The sequence below is a fragment of the Acanthisitta chloris genome, unplaced genomic scaffold, assembly GCF_000695815.1.
Source record: "Acanthisitta chloris isolate BGI_N310 unplaced genomic scaffold, ASM69581v1 scaffold7054, whole genome shotgun sequence".
NCBI lineage: Eukaryota > Metazoa > Chordata > Aves > Passeriformes > Acanthisittidae > Acanthisitta > Acanthisitta chloris.
This window is the reverse complement of record NW_008670866.1, coordinates 992-22,018: the sequence shown is the minus strand read 5'-3', so window position 1 is coordinate 22,018 and position 21,027 is coordinate 992. Positions and strand designations below refer to the sequence as shown.

At 40.5% G+C, this 21,027-nt stretch overlaps 1 protein-coding gene across 1 annotated transcript in view; it reads right to left on the bottom strand.

The window, feature by feature from the left end:
- LOC103801435 (potassium voltage-gated channel subfamily H member 1) overlaps positions 1-9,569 on the bottom strand; it is a gene marked incomplete at its 3' end in the record, with an annotated part of 37,872 nt that extends 28,303 nt beyond the window's left edge. Inside the window, exons 1-2 of the mRNA XM_009073850.1 lie at positions 9,448-9,569; positions 9,093-9,199 (exon numbers count right to left, since the gene is read on the bottom strand). Coding sequence (XP_009072098.1) covers positions 9,093-9,199; positions 9,448-9,470 — 130 coding nt within the window. The remainder of the gene's footprint in view (positions 1-9,092; positions 9,200-9,447) is intronic.
- Positions 9,570-21,027: the final 11,458 nt, after the last annotated feature.

Sequence of the window (21,027 nt, the reverse complement as noted above, 5' to 3'; positions counted from 1 at the left end):
AGTCGGATTTTGACCATCTGGGAAAGCCAGAATAAACAGCACCACTCCATTTTTGTCACTCGAGCAGCAAAGTCTAATTTAGGAAGGATGATCTTAGAAGACTGTATCTTCTTTCTTGGTCACAGGACCCTTCTCTGTGCTAGCAATCAGACTCCTTTTCACCTGAATTGTTCAATACTTTAACATGAGTACTACATGGTATATTTCGTACAATAGTTATTATAACAAGAGCCATGTGTTCTTCCTGACTGTCAAAGGGTAACAAGGAAGTCTCAGGTAGCTCACAATTCATTGTTCAGGAAAGCAAACCAAAGGCAGATTTTTTTTTCCCACCTATGTTAATATAACAGAGGTTGTTGGTACCAATGCCTCACCTGGCTGTTTCCCAGCCTCAGTGCTGAGCAATCTTTTCTGGCTACAGAAACACAGGGCATCTCCAAACTCCATGGACAACTTCCATAAATGAAGTTCAATGCCTATGACTCCTGCTGTGTCTGCATAGCACAGGCAGTTCCAAACCCTGGCTGAGATTCCATGCCATATGTACAGCTACCTCTATAAACAGCAGGGTATATGATGCATGGAGGCCTCTGCTCAAAAAGCAGAGAAATCCAGATGGAATCACTGATGGCCATTTCTGAAGCATGCCTGCATGGCAGAAAGTATTCAAGGGTCAATATATTAATGTTCTTTAAGAGTTAACATTCCTGAACTACCCCTTTCAATAAAGTATGAGCAAACAAAAATGCTAAGTGTGAAAAAAGACTCAGCAAAATAACTGTGCCAGTAAATTCATCACTAACTTTCTAATGAGCTTAGAAGACACAGCCATAAAGCAGCCAATAGCAATTTTCTAGGCGGTAACACCCTGTATACTACCCTTTCTCAGGAGCTCCTAAAATTACCTATCTCAATTTCTTCTTCCCTACTTGTTTTTCCCGTCTTCACATGTGAACCATTCTGAGGCTGATCAAATCTGTATTCTGCTTTTCCAGACTCCTTGGTGACTAATTGCTTTTCATTTTACCTACTTCAACACCCTTCTCTAACACTGCAACTTTTTAATCAGCCAGAATCTCCATCTACAGCCTTGCTGTTTGATCTCTATCTATATGCACTTGTTTTTCTTGATTAGAGACTTTATTTCCTCCTCCCCAAAAAACACTCAGTACTGTTTTGCTACTTCAAGCTACAGCCATTCTGCTATGAGCTGCATATTATTAACCTTCATAACATTGAGGCTGAATTACATACGCAGCTTCATCTCTGCCTCTCACAGCCATAAAAACTGACTACCATGCTTATGAAGATGCTGTACATGACACAGAAACAGAAAGGATGCAATTCAACCTCTTATTGTGGCTGTTTGTCAGATGAATGCTGTCATCTCCTCACTATTATTATGCTATGGTATTTGTTGCAAAATTTTTCTAATATGTACTGAAGGCAGCAAGAGGAAAGACTTTGTCCAATGACGTGTCAAAGGCTGCTGCCGGGCAAGGGGCTTTTATCAGCAGGGTTCTTACTTTCTGACTCCCTTGACTCCCACACCTGTGCTGCATTATTTATATTAAAAAGCAAAACAAAACACTTTTTTACCTAGAACCCAGTGTAGAACTTAGTGATGTGCCCCACAGGCTACAAGAAAGACTCTTGACAGCTAAATGTAGGTGTGTTTGATGAATTACACTATTTGGGTGCACTTAAAATTTCCAGAATGCCACAAACAGGGCAGAATGTAAAATCAAGGGGGCATGCACGGTCTGCATAAATCATCCTTCAGTTTGGAAACTACACAGTAACACTGCAACAGCAGAAATAAGTAGATGGAAAATTCTGCCAGGCTATGTATCTGCCTCCACAACATTTTTAAGTATTTTCCCTGCAGTGTATTCCCTAACATCTTGTCAGTCTCTTTTGTGAATAGGAGACAAGTGGATATAAAAATACAGTCGTGAGGTGAGTTCTCACAGAGCTGGATTACACGGACTTTCCACAGTGCTCTGCAACCAGGAGCTCATTCAAAGGAGAACTGAGATCTGAACCGTGGGAACACATCAAAGAGGCTCAGCCAAGATGTGGCCATGCTCAGCTTTTTTCCTACATACTGGTTTAATTATCAGAAGAATTTTGCATTTTAAACATTAAACAGTTTATTTAACTATTAAACAGGAAAGCTTAAAGTATAAACCACTTATAAATCAGGTTGGAAACTAGAATTTCAATGTCCTACAGGCAGCCCTCATACCCTTGGTGTCAAAGCCAATGTCCCTGCTCAGCCAGACAACCACTACTGGCATGAGGCACAAACAAGGACATTTTAATGAAAAATGGGATTTTCACATTCAGCCTATGGGTTATTCAGGCAGTGAAACTGCAGCATGTTCCAGAGTTCCCAGAGCAAAACAAGGGTAACTTCCAGTCTGCATTGAGGTACAGCCACACAGAAAGTGTTTACCAGTGTTTCCAACAATACATCTACTTCCATTTACATTTTGTGTTTAGCTCTGGCAATCTCTCTCACTGGTAAAGTTCAGTGATAATACCAGTGCACAAACAAAGAAGTAAACACTCATGAGTTACATTGGTTTCTGTTAGATTTAGAATCAACAGTGAAAGAATCCAGAGTTTGTCTAATGGCATAGGACCAATCACGCTAGAAGAGGGAACGTCACGTCAAAGCTGTGGGAGAAGCAGTGTGAACAACTGGGAAGAAATAAAAATCTACAATGAATACCTGACAGTAGTCACAGGATCCAGCCTGGCTTGTGGTACCAAACTTAAGTGGCTAATTCCAGAATTAACAGATGCAGCTCCTAATAGTCATCACTGGCCTGAACACAGTACTTAAAGGCAAGACAATTTTAAGGGTTGTGATTCCAGTCCCGAGTCTTCTCCAGACTAACACACAGCAAATGCCTGCACACCTTCCAATTTCCCATCTGTAACACAAATACTACTGTCATTTCCCTCTCCTCTTTTCCAGTCCTGTGTATTTAAATAGCAATGTGTTTAGCCCCTTGCTGAGCAGGAACACCAGCATTTAACATGCTATTTAACTTTGGTCGCAGTTCTTCAGAAACTCTTAGAGCATCAAAGTGAATGAGACCCTAAAGGTCTACTCCAGACACTCCTGAGTATACCACTGACCTCCCCTAAGCTTTCCCTCCTGTCAAACAAAATTAGGCTGTAATGAAAATCAAGGCCATTGTTTAAATATGCTCTTTGGCCATACCTTGAGCCGTTTAACTAAAGAGGCCAGCTACACAATTTTTCTTTCCACAAACTGAACCAAAATCAATTTATAAATACAATGAAAAAAAGCATGTTTTGACAATTCAGCTGACATCTTCACTGCCCTTAATGAATGGGGCAAGTTTGCCCAAAGCAGCACAACCTCTGCATTAGTTGATAATGACTCAGTCAAACGGTCATCAGACAGGTATTGCCCTGAAGGTAAGCAGTTGAGCACTATGCAAATTAAAAGGACAGAAGCATGTGGCCTGTCTCCATATGCAGTAATGCAGACAGCAGGACTTAAGTTATATAAACAGCATCTTGACCATTACAGTCACCCCAGGTACTCAGTATGAGATTGTTTCTCTCTATCCCACTCAGACCGAATAGTTAGTCCAATATCAAGCTAGCAAACCAGCTGATGAGGTGTGATCAGAAAGAGTTTGGCAAGCCACTATATCCACCCAGATTTTAACTACATGGGAGAGAAGCCTGTGACATCTGACCATGAAAGACAAAGAGCAAAAGTCTTCTTATAGACTCTACCTTAGAGCAGAGAGTGTGTACCAAATGAGAACATACCAACTCAGTATGTAGCTCACCACTCTGTGCCAATACTATCAGACCTTAAAAGACATTTCCAGCACTTCAAAAGCTGTTACCTTCATGTCTTTCTCATCTGGTGATGGGATGCTCTGTCAGCTAATGTTTCTAAAGGTCAGATCTTTATATGCTAAGATAAGGAAAATCAATTTTAGACCCTAAAGGTGCAATCGCTGCACACAAGGGTTATCCTATGACACTGAACACAGTAGGAAAAAGCTTCAGCACATACCCTTGTATTGCAGTAGTGTTGATATAGTTTACTTAACAGAGTTCTCTGAAGAACAGGATGTGAGTATAAGGAAAAGGAAGACACAGTAAAGTCTTGAAACCTTCTTTCCATTTGCCCCAGACAATTTAAGGATTACTACTGGGGAGTCTTACTGTTCTGTATGTATTTGAGCAGATGACAGCAGGTCTTGCTTGCCAACACATTTAAAGTTGACAAGATCAATGGAAATTATCATTTTTATGAAGCCAAAATACTTAGATTTGACCTTGCTGAAGGTAACTGAACTGAATTTCACTAGAGATGCAGGTGTGCATACTGCTTGATAAATATGGAGCTAAATTTCAATGGGAGGCCCAGGAGGATACATATCACTTGACTCCCAACACTCTCATTCTTTCCAGCTTCTGGTTCTATGCTAAGATATGGTGTAGCAAAGGTTTCCGTCTGGAGACACTATAGGCACAGCATACACAAATATAAAATATTTTAAATTATTTTAACCACTAACAATTTCAAGAAACTCTCCCTTTACTGATGGGCAATCAAGGTCTACCACTCTGAAGCGAATTTTGCTCCCTATAAATTAGGATGGGGTTGTTTGTTTTTTAAACTCTACAGAAAGTACTGGTCCCAAAGATATATGCAAGTAGAATTTACCAAATCCTTATTTTGGGCTTTTTTGTCATTCTTTGACATCTAAAATTTTCTAATACACTGGCAGGGGAGGCAGAGTGGTGCATGTGTTAAAAAGAAAATCTTTTTACAAATCAGACAAAACAAAACCCTCATAAATATTGATGGTATTAAATTTCTTAAATGTTCAAGCACCCAGAAACCAGGGAAGTGAATCCCAGCACAAACTGAAAGTGAATCCCAGCCTTTGGGACTCCCACCATAACTCAGCAAAGAGCTACTGATTAACCAAACTACTTTGCAGTGTGCAAAATAGTCACCTACAGCCAATGCTTTGATTGCTGCCATTTTGTTGGCCCCATCTGTAGAGAAACTCTGAGGAAAAGGAAAAGAAAAGGTGTCTTAACACTCCACAGCACAGCTGCAGACCATAAGCAATGGCAATAACTGCTTGGACAGGGGACACTTGAAGACTCTTTGTAACTCTTGATGCACTTTAGTTTTGAAGAGTTCACCCCACTTCAGATATTCTTCCACTGAAGTAGACCAAGTACTGCATCGAAAAAGAGGTTAGAATTCAAATGGGGACCACCTCTTCAGAGGCAGACAGAAGCAAGGAAATTTATATTCTTAGAAAAAATTACTTCACAGACAAGGAAAAACTCAGTCATTTTTAATCCATCAGGCTGACCAGAAAGTGTAAAAACCTAACAAATGGCTGTCAACATCTCATAAGAAGTTAGATTTTTAAACTTCATCAATTCATACAAGCTAAGATGTGACCAAGGCTAGATACAATTAGGCTGTATCCTTCCTTGGTGTAAGTTAACATATCTCCACCGATTTCAGACTTCACAACGTTTTGATTTTCCCACATAAAAATAAACAATACTTCCAGCATCACTGGACACTCACATCTTATCAAACAATGGAACTGAAGCTCTCATGTGAAATTACTGTCAACCTGTCTGCTGTCATTTTGCAGTCCAGATTAAAGAAAGCTTTTGCTTTGTCTCCTTCCAGGTATGACCATGAATCCCCACTGAATGCAACTGGATGGCATCAAACCAACAGTGACAAACAAAATCTCGTGGCTGTGCACCTGTTTGCTCTAATTGTTTCCAATTATCCTGAAGGGGCTCTGCATTTCTGGGAAGCAATTCTTCCAGAGAATAGCAATGACTGTCACATATTTACTAAGTCATCAAGAGCCTAGCCCAAGGAAGCATCAAATCTCTATGGCATCTTAACTTCAAGTTCTGAAAACAGAGACTAGTCACTTTTGGATGGGAGGAGGACTGGATAAAAAAAAGGGAAGGCCACGATAGCATCCATAAATGCAAACATGATGAAGGCAGAAAATTGTACCACTCTTCTGAACACTACAGCCTGTGTTGCTTCAGAGTTGAGACTGTGAACTGCAATGAAGCTCGTGGATATACTGTAGCTATCAAGAGCTGGATAGGGTATTCTTATCACACTAGTAATATAGTAAATACTAGCACTAGGTCACCACCATGGAGAGTGTCGTGTCAATAACATAAAGCCTATCACTTCTAAAGCCTTCTAGGCTTTCTATGGCCTAGAAGCCATAGCTAAAGGCCTATCATTATTAAATGTCTCAATCTACTGTTGACACATCTAGTGTAATAGCAAGAAATAATTGTTACTCAGAGAAAGAGAGAGATGGCTGCTGCTCATGGAAATACAATAGGAAGACTGACCTGCACTACCAACATCATCATTAACTTGTAACTCCTATTTTGTTTTTCTTTTTTCCTCCAAAAGGATAAAATTACATTAAATGTGCAGGCTGTGGAAAATGTACCAATTACTGAACAACTCAAAAATGGAAGAAAAACTTGCTATTTATCATGACTGTTAGTTTGTAAGGACAGAGTGGACATGTAAAGAACAAGAAAAAATCTATTCCTCTCTATTTTAATGGCTAATTTGAAGAATAAAAATAGAATGAGGAAAGAACAGAGTGAAAACACGAAACAAAGAGCATAGGGGAAAAAAGGCGTCTAACAAGATTCAGGGTCCTTTCCAAATCCTTCAAACTGAGAGCAGGTTGAAACCAATCATGTTCATTATCTGAGCTGGCAACTGCCATAGTTGCAGGCAGAGGTAAGGTGACCACAAAGGCAAAACCAGTTGCTAAGTGACTGGTAAACATGACAGTGTTTTTCTGTGATGTGGCTAATTTTGATAAAAAGCACCAGAATGTCCCCTTTTTTCATATTTTTCAGTTAAAACTCTCTAGTGTTAGTCCCTGTAACAGTAGTTAATGTATATCTAAAGCTACAAATCTAACAAACATTACGTGCCCTGTGTTTTGTTAAAATTAAAAGCAAACTCTGTGATTTCCTTTTTCCCATGCCTGTGACCCTCTGTGTACAGAGCAGAACCATCGCAGCGCTGTCTTTTGGCATGTCACATAGCACAGCTTCTGCACAGCTGGAATTTGTTCTGGGCCGCCTCTCCTCAGGGAAGTGCACAGCAGGGCAGGAAACATTCCTCACTCCACTGTTACCTTGCTTTAATTCTGCATAAAAGAAAGAGGCCCCAGGCTCTACCACAGGCCATATGCTGCAGCAGCGACAGAAGAGTAGCTGCATAGTCTCCTGGTGCCAAATCACTGTTAACTAGGAGAGAATTCCAGACCCTCCTAGATCCCATGACTGTAGCTTATTTACTTGGTTTTGGATGCATAGATGTGAGCTGCATATGGTTCCCCACGGCCATTAATTGAGCTAGAAACAGAAGTCAGCTTTAAGAAATAGGTAAACATCGGCGGCAGGAGCCTAGGAGGCACAAAGCTAGTGCATACAGCTTTCCAAATGAGTTGGACCAGCAAAGCTCTGCTGCAGAAGAGCCCTAAGCAATGGCATCATGTCAGAGTTCATGATGCTTTCAACAGGCTAAAAATGGAAGAAAAAGATTAGAAGAGAGGTGAAGCAAAAATTTCTCATAGATTTTCTGTTTCTCTCTAAAAGGTAACAAAACCCAGTTCCATGTACTTTGGCATCAACACCTGTTAAGAGAACAGATTGATTCCGGTAGAAAACAAGCAGCTCCACACATCCAGAGATCAGAGCTAGCATTCGTAGGTATTATCTTTTAGCCTTTGTGAAGTGTCTGTGTTTCTCTCACCAAACTCCATCAGTACTAGCTGGTCATTCCAAAAGATGTATCAATGATTCACACATACAGATAGATTGGATCACATTTCCCCAGGAAACTGTTCTTTCTAACGTAAAACAAAGCAGCAATGAGGCTAACTGTCAAAAATTACATCATAGCAGTTTATGTCATATTTTGTGGTTAAAGTCCCTCATGCCCACTAATGTGAAGCTCACCAAACTGATCATAACAGCTCTAATGGGAAGAAACTGCCAGCAGGATGTTTCTGCAAGGTACTCACCCCTGTACACAGACACCACCAGTTTCATGATTAGAAGGCAAAATTGTTAAGAGCAAAATAAGTTACAGAATGCAAACTTTCAGCTTAACATCTGGCCAGGCTGAAGACCTCAGCACACTTGGCCTGAAGCTGCGTCAGGGTAAGTTTCAGACGGATATTAAAAAAAGATTGGAACAGCTCCCCAGGGCAGTGGTCACAGCACCAAGCCTGACAGAGTGCAAGAAATGCTTGGACAACGCTCTTGGGCACTTAGTGTGATTTTAGGAGATGTCCTGTGCAGGGCCAAGAGTTGGACTCAATGATCCTTATGGGTCCCTTCCAACTCTGAATTTTCTGTGATTTTATGTACACTTCAGGTAACACTAGTAGATGAAAACAACTGTGCCATGACATAGTCCACACCAGATGGGGCAACAACTTTGTGGCAAGTAGTTCATCTGCTGACATGTGCAGTTACACACAGACTGAAATTCCTAGGAAAAAATTACACCCCAATTAAGGAATTCTTGTCCAAAATAAAAGAGAGTTTCATCTGAAAACACCAGAATTAGTTCAGCTTCTAAAACCAAACATGGGTTCTTTTTATTCCAAAACTACTAAATACTGGCTTTGCTCCATCAAGTTTTTAAAAACCAAAAAAGTATGTTCCCCATAGCAGAAACTGTTTGCACAAACCTAGTTTGTGTATTATCATTGCTGATGGAATCTTCAGTGTTGTCTTAAAGCATCACACACAAATTACTCTAAACGTCAGAACAAATTAGAAAGCTTACTCTGCCTCCCTGAGTGACTTTCATCTCTAATGTTCTCATTTCTCCCGTGTAGATCAAGTGGCAGAACTGGGGCTCATTTAGCCCTAGATAAAGCACAATCCTCCAGGCTGACTGAATTGCAGCTTACACTATAATCTAGAACAACTTTACGCACCTACATTAACAAACAAACCAATCAACTACTTACTGTTCTTCTTGTACATCAAGATTTCGAAGGAGTTCATCTCATAGTTCTCAAACGTTTGCCGGACCTTGTCAATTGTATCTTTGTCTGTCAGCTCTCCATACATAAAACTGCAAAAAACCACAAGAAACGCAAGTCAGATACTAGACAAAGACACGAAGTCATTTATTTATGGTGTGAAAAGGATCCATTTAGAAATAGCTCTTCTTTGATTTTGTTTCACCTGGAAAGCATATTTGACAGATGCAACTCCAGAAGACAAAAGACAAAACTGGAATAAAGAGAAGACGATTTTTCCTCAAGCAACAAGTACAACACGACAAGCTATTTAATAGAAAATAAATCTGTTCTCAAATACCTGCAGGTGCTGCTTTTTTGCATAACTTCTGCTCTGTGATATCCTGATAACTTGCAAAATCCATCGTTGCTGTAGACAATGGGCCAATCCACTATCTGGGCATTACCCAAGACAAAATTAGTATCTGTTTGAAAAAGCACATCAGATAGACATTAGACAAGGCTATGGTTGCATTAGAGGAAATACTCATTTCAGGATCCGACCCCCAATTGCTTCAGTCCCTGCACAGACACTATTCCCGCTCCTGTCAACAGGATTATTCCTGGTTTTAATTTTTAGAAAATTCTTATTTTAAAAAGTATTAATTACTCATGCAAAGCTTAAACGGATGGATTAATGCAACAAACCTCATGGTAGTTAAGCAGGTAAAATTCATCTCTTGACTGAGGACAGATTCACCGAACAGTTTCCCTCTATGTCATTTGGAAGGATCCACCATGATAATCAGTTTGCATGTGAAGCTCCTTACAGATGGCCAAACCAGCACATGAGCAATATTTCTCCTCCCTGAATGCAGACTCAGTGGCTTCTCTCAATATTGCCTTCACCCCTGACCACATAAGCTCAAAAACTTGTGTGACATGTATAGCAAAGCACTCCAAATGAGACACACCAGAGAACACAGGTTAGCACTTAACACCAGTAGAAAGAACTTATTGTTTGCAATATAAGACAGAAGGAGCCTCAATCTGTTAAAAACAAAAAAAAACAACTATGCGGGATTCACACCTCCATTCTCACTAGATCTGTGTGTGCTACTTTTTTTATGATTGCTATCTCAAAACTACACCTGTGCCAAGACAGACAGCAGTGCTGCTGCCTGAGCCCTGGCAGGCAGGAGGAGAGGGTGGCTCCTCTCACAGCTGCGAAGACCCTCTGGCTTTTGAAAGAAAGGCTAGGAAGTCACATGAGACCAAGAATCACTCGCATTTAAGGGGAGCCTTTAAGGGAACCCACCATGATGGGTTTTCAGAAGCTACCCCCAACTGCTCAGACACACGCAGGCATCATTAATGCTTCCTGCAACCAAAAGACAAGCAAGGTATTTTACCTATTAATTGCAAAGTGTTCTGTTTATTTTAACTTCCCCTTTCAAAATCTTTCTCCCCATTGCAAACTTCAAGCGGGTTTAAATAAAACACTCCTCTAGCTATCCAAACCCATTGCCCAATCCCATGAGCATGATTAAGTGTATCTTTATACACTCTTTAAAATGAAATACACCAGTAGCATAACTTCAGGACATTGTAGCTGCTTTGTTTCTCACAGCCTCTTTTAAATACCACGGGTTTTGCTTGGTTGAAGCACTTTCTTCCAAAAACAATACTCGTCTTTTACCCTTTCCTACAAATAAGTAAGCCAAGTAATTTCTCATTGCTAAAGCAAGTGCTTTTGAGTGTCTGTTATAAACACTACATTATACTGTGTTAGGATATTTTTAAATTTCATCAGGAAGTACAAAAAGTGACAAAAAATATGCAAATACAAATGTTAGGACAAGTCCTGCCCTGATCAGAGTGGTGTTATTACATGAATGAATTCCTTCTCACTGTCTCTCCTTCTCAAAAGGTCACTTTTGAGAAGGGTAACTTTCCTTTCTCTCTTCCTAAAGCTTTCCTATTAAGTATTTGCTTTTCTTTCACATTTAAACCTCACTGTCTTAAGATAAATAATCTCTTCTTTTTATTATAGGCTACATAGGGCACATTTCTGATGACCATCACTGTGTTAATCCTACTTTTATCTAGCCTAGCAATGCTTCTGTGAGGTACAATTCTTGTCCCCTTTTCACAGATAAAGCCAAAACCCTAAGTCCATAAGGGGATTTATGCACCAAAAGGTGAGACTGCAACAGTCTAGACCCTAGATGCCCAGCTCTCAAACACTTGGGAGTTGGAAGCTCCATGAGTAGTACTGGAGAGGAGAACTGAAAAACATTAGCACAGTAAATAGAAACATGCCCAAGTTACACCACAGAAAACAATTTAAAAGTGTTATATTTTAAGGGATACATTTATAATATTTTAACATAAGCATAGTTCTCACAGACAATACCCATGAGATTCTTTGCCATTACTGCATGAGCTAAAGAATCACATTCCCAGGTGCTTACGTTTTGGCCCAGTGAAGCCTGATTTTTTTGGACTGGCAGTTTCCAAAGGATGCCTAGAGAACATGCATATATTTCCCTCTCTCCAACAGCCTAGCAGTCCAGATGTTCTCCTACAAGATGCAGGGCTACCTGAAGGCAGTGAAAGCTCAGCCTTTATTTCAGCTCCTGAATGACTGTTCTAATTATCAAGCTACCAACGAGAATAGATGCCAACATTCTCACCGTATGAGTTTTTAAGTCAATGTGACTTAGCTATTGTACTTTATGCACCCCTATTAGGCAACCCTGTTAGTCTACACTGTGTGAGCCCCTTTGGGAGGTGAAGGTAGAATGTTGCTTCAGAGAGTCCAGGTTGGGTTTAGCTGTGAGTTACAAGCAAGCTGAGAGAGCTTTATGTACCCACAAAGCTCTAAAGGGCACCTAACAATTCAAAGAACAAGTCAGAACTTTTGATGATCCCACTGTTTCAAAACTGTCTCTCCCCTTTAGCTAGTTCCCACTTCATAGATCTTCACCTTTCTTTGCTCCAGGATTTACATAGCTGACAAACATACTGCATTTCTTCAGAAGGAATGTCTCCAACAATGATGTTTTACCTGTGTGAACACTGGCAAGACACAAGCATAAAATAAGGATTCTCACTTACAATTCCACTGCATAGTTGCTTCTGACAGATAACCCAGAGGTAGAAGGGCTGTTATCATAGCTATCATTTACATTCAATTGCGTTGACGTGCCTGACAATGTGCTGCTCGGAGACAGCTCATAATCTGTTAAAAATTGTTCCTAACATAAGAAAATATCAAATAACATCTAGTGAGGCAAATACTGCCTCTCCATCTGCAGGGACACAGGGTTCCAGAGGCCAGGAAACAGCTGTGGCTTTGTTACACAACAAGCATGAGAGATGATCTAGTGAACTCTGAGCATCGCAGGGCAGAGTCTCTTGGGGACTCACAAGTGGGTCAACAAGGCCAGGAAAGGAGTTGGTCAGGGGAAGACCATGAAGATATCCATTGCTGAAGTCTCTTCAAAGACAGGGGTGAAATGGATGTGATATTTGCAGTACTCAAACTATTCAGTGACTTGAAGCACCTCTTTGAAAGGACTCAATGGACTCTCTTACCAGGAAATCAATTTCTAGCACAATGGCAATTCAGTTAGCAGTATTTCCTGGCCCAAGGAGAAGCTAGAAGTCTCATTTGCCCTTCTTATGAGCTCTAAGACAAACTGAGCTAGAACAAGAGAGGGCAGGTGCACATAAAATGCCTAGGGTTCTGGCTTGTGTTGCATTTGGCACAGTCTGAGCAAGGCCATTGGGAGGCAAAGAAATATGTAGAGATGCAGCACAGAGCACATCATGCTGCAGAAACACAAGAGCTGTAGCATCACAAAGGCAGCACAGTTACTTGCATGAGTAGGGAAGGCTTCTGTGATGAGGGTCTGCAGCACCAGTTACTTTGTGAAATGCCTCACTTCCTATTTGCTAGCCTGCATTTTCTGCAAGTCAGTTCTGCTCACTGCAGTATACCCACATGCCAGCCTTTACACACTCAAATGTCAAATCCGTTTTGGATTATCACTTTAAAGTACACATGGCTGCTTTAAAGCAACAAGAAAAACATTTTAACTCCTTCTAAAACATAAGAATGGATTTCACTTGGTCACTGAAAGCAGTACTTTCCTCCACTCAGAAAACAGACCATCACAGAAGAATCAGAAAACATCTTTCCAAATAGCATCTGTCCTTTAGCAGCAGCAATAGCAAGGCTCTAGAACCCCCAGCTTCACCAAAACTACTGTCTCTGCTCAATCCTGTTGTTACATATAGTGATTTGTTTAGTCAAAACTGTCCATCGGCTCAAACTTCCAAAATGCCTGAAGACAAGAAGCACTCACAGACATGTCTCTGGTCAGGACTAGCTGGTTGAGGAGAGGTCACCTCCTTGGAAGAGCATGGAGCGGGTTACTGAAATGCTTCCTCCCTACCACTCTCCTGCTCAGCTACACTATCACACCCATTGCATCCCAGCCTCTCCTGTAAGGTGGACATTGTGGAGGAATGGCTCTACGAAAAGGGACATGATTTCTTTGGAGCTGACAACCCAGCTTGTAGTGTGGTGTAAGGCCTACAGCGTGCTGTGACCGAGCCTTGAACCTGCTGATAAGGAGAGAGCTCTGCTTGGCAGAACGGGCCCTGACCAGCTCTGGGTCCAGTGTCAACAGGCTCCTTGGAATTCCTGGGAAAGTCCCGGAGTGTTGATAGACACCTCCTTGCACCAATCATAAGTTTGCCCTGGACACTTGGACAAGGGCAATAAACCAATAAACCATTCGCGTACACTGTGTGAATATCTATATATATATCTTGTAAGCACTAAGAATAAAGGAGAACGACCATACTCATATTGAGATTCATCATTACTCCGGGTCCGGATCCCACTCCAACAGACATTGCCAAGCTGAGACTTCCACCTCTTTCCAGACACCAGCACACCAGTTCTGCCTTCCCTGTCTCTTCAGTGAAGCACAGGTCCTCTTCTGGGACATGCTGGCAGAAGGTCAGAGAACAGCAGCCAGACACAATGCTGCCAGACACGTTCCCACATTGCAGACATGTTCCCACATTGCAGGGAGGAAGCACACAGAGGCAGCTGAGGGGAAACCTCTGCTCAGTGAGTTGTAGTGCAGACCTTTATAACAACAGAGGTTGGTGCCCACTGCATTTTCACACCTGTATGTGGGTCTGTCAAAGTCTCCACGAGTGTGCTCAGGTTTGTGCAACAGACAGAAGTAATTTAAATATATTAATGTCATTTCCCACAGACATCACACAAATACAAAACTCAAAAGGTTGGCTCCTAATCTATTTCCCCTCTCCGTGAAAGGAGAATCAGGCTCCCTGTGGTGGAATGACCTGCTCCTTACCAAACTTACTAGTTCTCCCATCAGACTCAAAAGAACAGAAATTGCCCTCCTCACTCCAGATCACAGCCTCCACCATGTTGGGCGAGGACATAGCCCTGGTTATTGAGACCAGCAGGTCTTTTCTAATCATGTTTCAAATTCCTCCCATGGATCTTCAGCAGAGCAAACCTAGAACTCCAACATTACAAAGTACCAACCACCACTACAGCAGAACTAAAAGAACCGCATAGTAAATATGTTTCTTACCCTACCTACAGTCACTGGGAATAGGGGTGGGGGATACAGCCTCCTCAGCTACTGTTCCTTTTGCTGGGCACAAAGTAGCACAGGTGTAAGAAAAGTGCAGCAGGCAAAAATCATGTGCCACTGTCATATGATTAAATACTGTATCATAGAGCTGGAGGACAAGGGCAGATGAGTTTTTAAAAAATTCTGGAATTTACAAACTTGTGACTTTGCATCACAAATAGCATCATTTGGACATGGGAAGAAAAGAGACTGTTTCATTTCTGTTTCATTTTTTCCCAATGCATGGAAATCAAATGTTGTTTATAAGCAGGCCTGTCAAAATTGCTACCAAAGGATAGATACGTATGAATTTTTGCTCATGCTTAGTCTTAGCTTTAAAACAAAAAAAAAACCATAAAACAGAAGCATTTAGTCACACTGATTAGTTACATTGTTCAAATGTAACTTCTGAGATCAAAATATTACCCTAAATCAGTGCAAATAAGTCAAACTGAATTTCAAGTACTTATTCAATCCTTTCTTTGCATACATGGGATTTGAGGCTTGCACTTCAGGAACCAACCACATTTTCGTCTTAACAAAAGTACTATAACTGTAGTCAAAGCAAGCACAGACCTGCTCAAAGGACAGAAAGACTATTTGTATGGTAGAATAAAAGTAATAAGACATAATTCTGGTCTTCCACCCACATTCTCCTGTAGAAGCCAATGATGTTAAAGGGATAGTCATATCTGCACAGTATCTCCTTGCATTCATTCCTAGAGTGCAAGTGCATCAGTGTTTAAATATCCCATTGAACAACTAGATCTGTCTACAGAATATTGATATAGTGGCCTCAAAATTGTACATCCTTAATGTTGAGGTCAAAATTTTTATCCTGTAGCCTCACTCCGATACAATGAATCATATAATAGAACCCTATAGATAGGATCATTTGGGCTTACATGATTTATAATAGTTTTTTTAGAACCACTTACTTGCTTTACAGAAACTAAAATGGATGTAAAAGATCCTTGGTTGTTACAGCATGAACACAATCCACTAAATGCAGGCATTGCATGTTTATTCAAACATGACTTACACTGTCATGTGTACTCCAGAGCACAGTGCAAGTGCAGGCTGAAAAGAATTACTAAAAAATGTATTTCATCATACTTACCACAAATAACAAGAGAGACACTAACTAAAACAACAATTTCAAGTGACTCAGTTTAAATCATTACAGAAAATGAATGCTAATTGCAGACAGCAGTACAGATAAAAAACAGTGGTTCCATCTCAACATTTGTTACTTTGCATTGTTATGGCAAATATTTCACAGCAGGCCTCTACCACGAGGGAAGTTTAAATTGAAAATGATATATCTTTCCAACACTAGTAGCTGTAACATCCTCACAATTATCTGTTGGGGTCTTTTTTTTTAAATAGAACAAATTACTGCACAATAATGGAACAAGAATAGCTGAAATTGCACCAAAAGTGCACCAAAGATGTCACATGTATTTGATGCACAGCATGATTCTTAACCTATCCTTGTCTGTATGGACATCTATCCCTTCCACACTGAGAAATTAACGGAAAAAAAAATAAATCCAAACCTCACAATATTTACACAAACATGACATTAGCCTAAGATTAGATAACTCTCAGAATTGAGAAAGTTCATCAGTTGTTAAATCACACACTGCACTGCACTTGTTAAAGAGCAAAACACTGTTTCACAGTGAGACTTCATCATTTAATTGGTCATGGGTTTTTTTCTCCTCCCATCTGATCTTAAAAGTAATCCAGGAAAAGGCATGTTTTAGTTGCATCAATTATACGAGTCTTTCCTCAGTTTAAAGAAGCCATTTGATTTACTGTTTATAGCCTTAAAAGCATTTGATGAGACCTAACTCCCTGCTCACTGTTAGCTATGAGTTACAAAAAAGCATTAACAAATTCTCCAGTGAATGAGTTTCAGTAAGATTTGTTTTACAGTCTTGTTCTAGGATTTAATGTAGAAATGGATTGATATGTTGAATTATCGCAGTAGAACTTCTTGAGCTTTCTGAACATTAATTTTAAAGCACATTACCTGTCATCTCTGTATTATACATAATTTTTTCTTACCATCTATAAAAGTAATTTTAAGGAAATCAGGTCATACATTTCTAAGTGCATAAAGGTGCAAACAAAACTAGACTTCTGGCCTAGTAAAAATCCAGCAAAACAAACAACCAAACAAACATTTTATATTCAATTCAAGTGATAATAAGGGGGAAAAAAACCCTGTCAATAGCAAATAGATCAATGTACTGATCAATTGTATGAAAAGCATGGATGAAAATATATGCTTCTCCAGTTGTTAACTTAGACAGGAAGGAAGATTGGAAGAAACAAAAGCCTTTGTTTCATTGTATTTGGGAAAATGTCCTTAACACAGAAGATACAAGTTGTCCCCTTGAAGTTTCTGAAGGTCTGCTGCTTTCACGACTATGTCTCGTTTTAATCAGTACCAGCAGACACACCTACACTCGTGGCCTTCACTCAGCCAAGCTGATTTTACAGAAAATCTTGAATAAACTGAGGCTTTCAGGATTAGATACAAAAGGGTACAGACTCAAGTTCAACCACTGGATGCCAGATTTGTAGAGAATTAGCATTCACTTTGCCTCGCACAGGGCAAGCCATACAAATAGCAAAAGAAACAAAACCTTCAGCTAAAGGCACTCTGTATATATAGCACCATCCTATTACTGATCCAGCAATTTCCCATGCACTTTTTGCAACGTGTGACTCTGGCAAAGAGCCTTCCATGAAAAAGAAGAGGAGCATTCTCCAGGTCAGATCCCTCTATTCCATTACTTTGGAGTTTTTCAATGCTGAAATCTACCCACTGAAGTTTGGAAAGTGACGATGAGGCTTTAAACTGGCAACATGGAGCTGAAAACCTCTTGCCGATTTGTACAGCCTTCCAAGTCGGCCCATTTGGGAGTTTAAGAATTTGGATAGTTTAACCCAGACATTGCATCTCATAAGGAATACCTCAATACTGCCCTTCCCTATGAACAGTTAACTTTATCCATTTCAGTACTTGCATGTCTAAAACTGTCACTAAAACGCATTTCCCTATTCAATAGAACCACACTAGGATGTAATTCACCTGCAGCACAAGGCCTCTGAGCTGTTCCTCTGAAAAGAATGAATTTCACCCAGTGTTGCTTAAAGATTCATTGAAAATTATGGAAATTTATGAACTGCCAGGAAACCAAACATGTTCTATCAAACAGAAACAGAAAAGTATACTCCACCTCAAAAATGTGCTTGCTAATTTCAACAAAAGCAGTCCCGTTCCCAGTGTGAAAATATTTTCTTGATGACTGATGCTATTTACTCAAAGTGTTTCAGTAGTATGAACTACCCCAGTGATGCTCAGCTCCTGACTACCCTGGTGCATCTCATATGGAAAAGTGTTAATATGAGTTCCCTACCAACACAACAGCTCTGCAGTCTGAAAGTGGTTAGACTCACAACACTCAAGATCTCAAACCCTCCCTTTAGGGAAGCACATCTACACTGCTGCTGCTGGACCCAAAGCCCATTAGCTGCAGCCAGGTCTGCATCTGCACCTCCGTGCCACGCTGCTCACTGCTTCAGGTTTTGTGAAGGGAAAGCAGGCAAGGCCAGGTTACAGCAGACACAGCACTGTCTTTTAATTTAAATGAACATTTTATTCAAGTGCAAAAGTATGAAAATAAGACTCGGTTTCATTCTTCATTCTCTGATAGTTTCCTTTGCATTTCTCTGGCTGAACACAAAACCATTTTTTTTTCAGTTCGAGAGCTGTTTATAATAAAGTTAATTTCTCTCCTAGGTCTCAGGTGAAGGTACAAGGTTAGCAAGCCCATGCTGCAAAATGTTTATTGCACTGGGACTTTATAGTCTCCAATGAAAGTAATGCCATAAATCAGGGAAATCTGTTATTCTCAGGATCTGGTTCTGAAGGTGCTTCGTCTTTCCCTCTCCAGGGACCTCTCTGCATTCACCATCAAAAGATGCAAGTTATACTTCTTCTTCAAGTATTCCCAGGGGATTTAGTGAAAGCAAAACTAAATTCACACAAGCTTTATGCCTTCTAACTTCTCCTTCTTTCAATCTCCTCACTTTTTCCATAAATCAAAAAAGATTCTGTGACTTCCACTGAAATTCCAAAGCCAGGAGAACTCTGGCCACCCTTAAACATGCACAATTATCATGTACCTCAGTGAAAATTTTGAGCAAGGAAAAACTGAAGAATCCAGCTGGCATTTACATAAACCAGAATTTATTTTTGCCTCCAGTTATTGATTGGAATATCACAAAGAATCGGAATTCTCTACAATATACTGCACCATTTGAATTGGGTGCCCTGGCCATGAGCCAAGATTATAACTGCTATTATTATAGTGCTTGTATACTGTGGATGTATTACATTACCAAGAAAAACATTAATATCACATTAGCAGTAACCATCAGGGGCTAGTGATTCTTTATATACTCCACTGTTTTACAGCATGGGCTCATTTTCTATCCCATTGGGTGTTCTGGTCTTTAAATATTTCAATGCTTCAAAGAAATTTTTGTCAACCAAGCACTGCATGCAACATTTATTTTTCTAGCTCTGCACGGCTAGTATATAAACACAGCTCCTAAACATTAAATACAAGACAATTAGAATTATGGTGTCCCTCCTTTCAAAGAAGAACTAAACCTTGAGTTCACACTTCATCCAAAAGGTCTTCTTGTGAGAAGGAATCGCAGAGGACCAGACAAGGTCCACAGGTCTAGGAAGATGATACTTTATGCATTCTTGCCTCTGTGTGCTATGATAAGGCCATCTCATCCCAAGACAGGCTGAGAAATTCTCAATTCCTTCTTTTACTCCAACGTGTGGGAAGGAAATACTTTGCGGCTTCTAACCCTAGCACGGCTCTTTTGGCTGGAATTCAGTGCATGAGAACCCATCTCAGTTGATTTGCAACTTAAGAAGAAACTCTCACCCCTAATAACTCTCAAGGAGATGATTCAGACCAGAAGAGTTTGAGGTAAGTCTTGCTGCAGAGGGTGTGATATAAAAATGAGCAAAGTATTAACCCTAATGGAAAAAACCCTGAACTTGCATGTTTAGCTACACTGTTATTACCTTTAGCCACTGAAAGTGCATCAGCCTACCAGTCTCACATCTAATATGAAATACTGTCCAAAGAATTACTTGGTAAACTACTGGTTAAAAAAAAAGTGGTATACCGAGGTCTGTCCTTACAGCTATACTTCCAAAAGAAGCTACATGCCAATTCCTTCATTTTTGCCATACAGCCTCTTTCACTGCCCCAAAATATAGCGAGAACATGCTTTCCTCAGATCACCTGTGGCTGATGATATGCACACCATATACAAATTCCTTCAAGTGAAGCATTAATTCAGTATACATATCTGTGCAGTGACAAAATTCCTCTCCTTCCGAAGAGAATCCTCCCCAAACTAGGAACATTCCTGTATTTATATCAACTCAATATCTGTTGGCACTACTTGACTTGCTTGCATGTGCCAGCAAATACAGTTTGACAACAAGCCCAAGGTTTATTTGGCAAATCCCAAATGGCCTAGATGGTCTCATTTTGGGTCACATTACTACCTAATCAAACGAAACCCAGAAAGGGGAGCCAAACCTCAAGCTTTATGGGCCCGCTTAAGCACTCATCCTGTGGGCATCCCAAATCACTCCAAAGGCTAAGTAGGCAGGCCAAGATGAGACAGGCAACAAGGAACCAGCACATTTCCATCCTGCTCCCATGCTGGCCAGCACAGCTCTGCCTCATGAGAGGACAGAGGAAATTATCCTTGTCTCCCAAAAGAGACAGAGGTTAGAAGAGACTGATGGTCCCACATTCGAACTGATTCATACAGCATTTGTATGTGACAGCACCACATTCACAGCAAAGCTGGACTGGGTCCAGCAAAAACTAGAAGGCACATTACAGAAGAAATGGGCTTCTAAACCTGAGTCACTTCCCTAGGCTTCTCCTAATATGTCTGAACTGTGCATCGCTTCCTACCAAGCTTAATCTAAAAACCTGTATTGATTACAGCCCTCAGGACTTGCTGAGCATTTGGAAATGGAGTGCTGTTATTTTACCTGTGCTGTCTAGCACCACGCTCTGTTATGACACCTTCTTAATAATGGGGGAAGAGAGGAAGAAACAGAGCATAGCTTCTGCTGCATGACTCCCCCCATCTCCAAACCTCAACTGATTTATTGCCTCACGGCT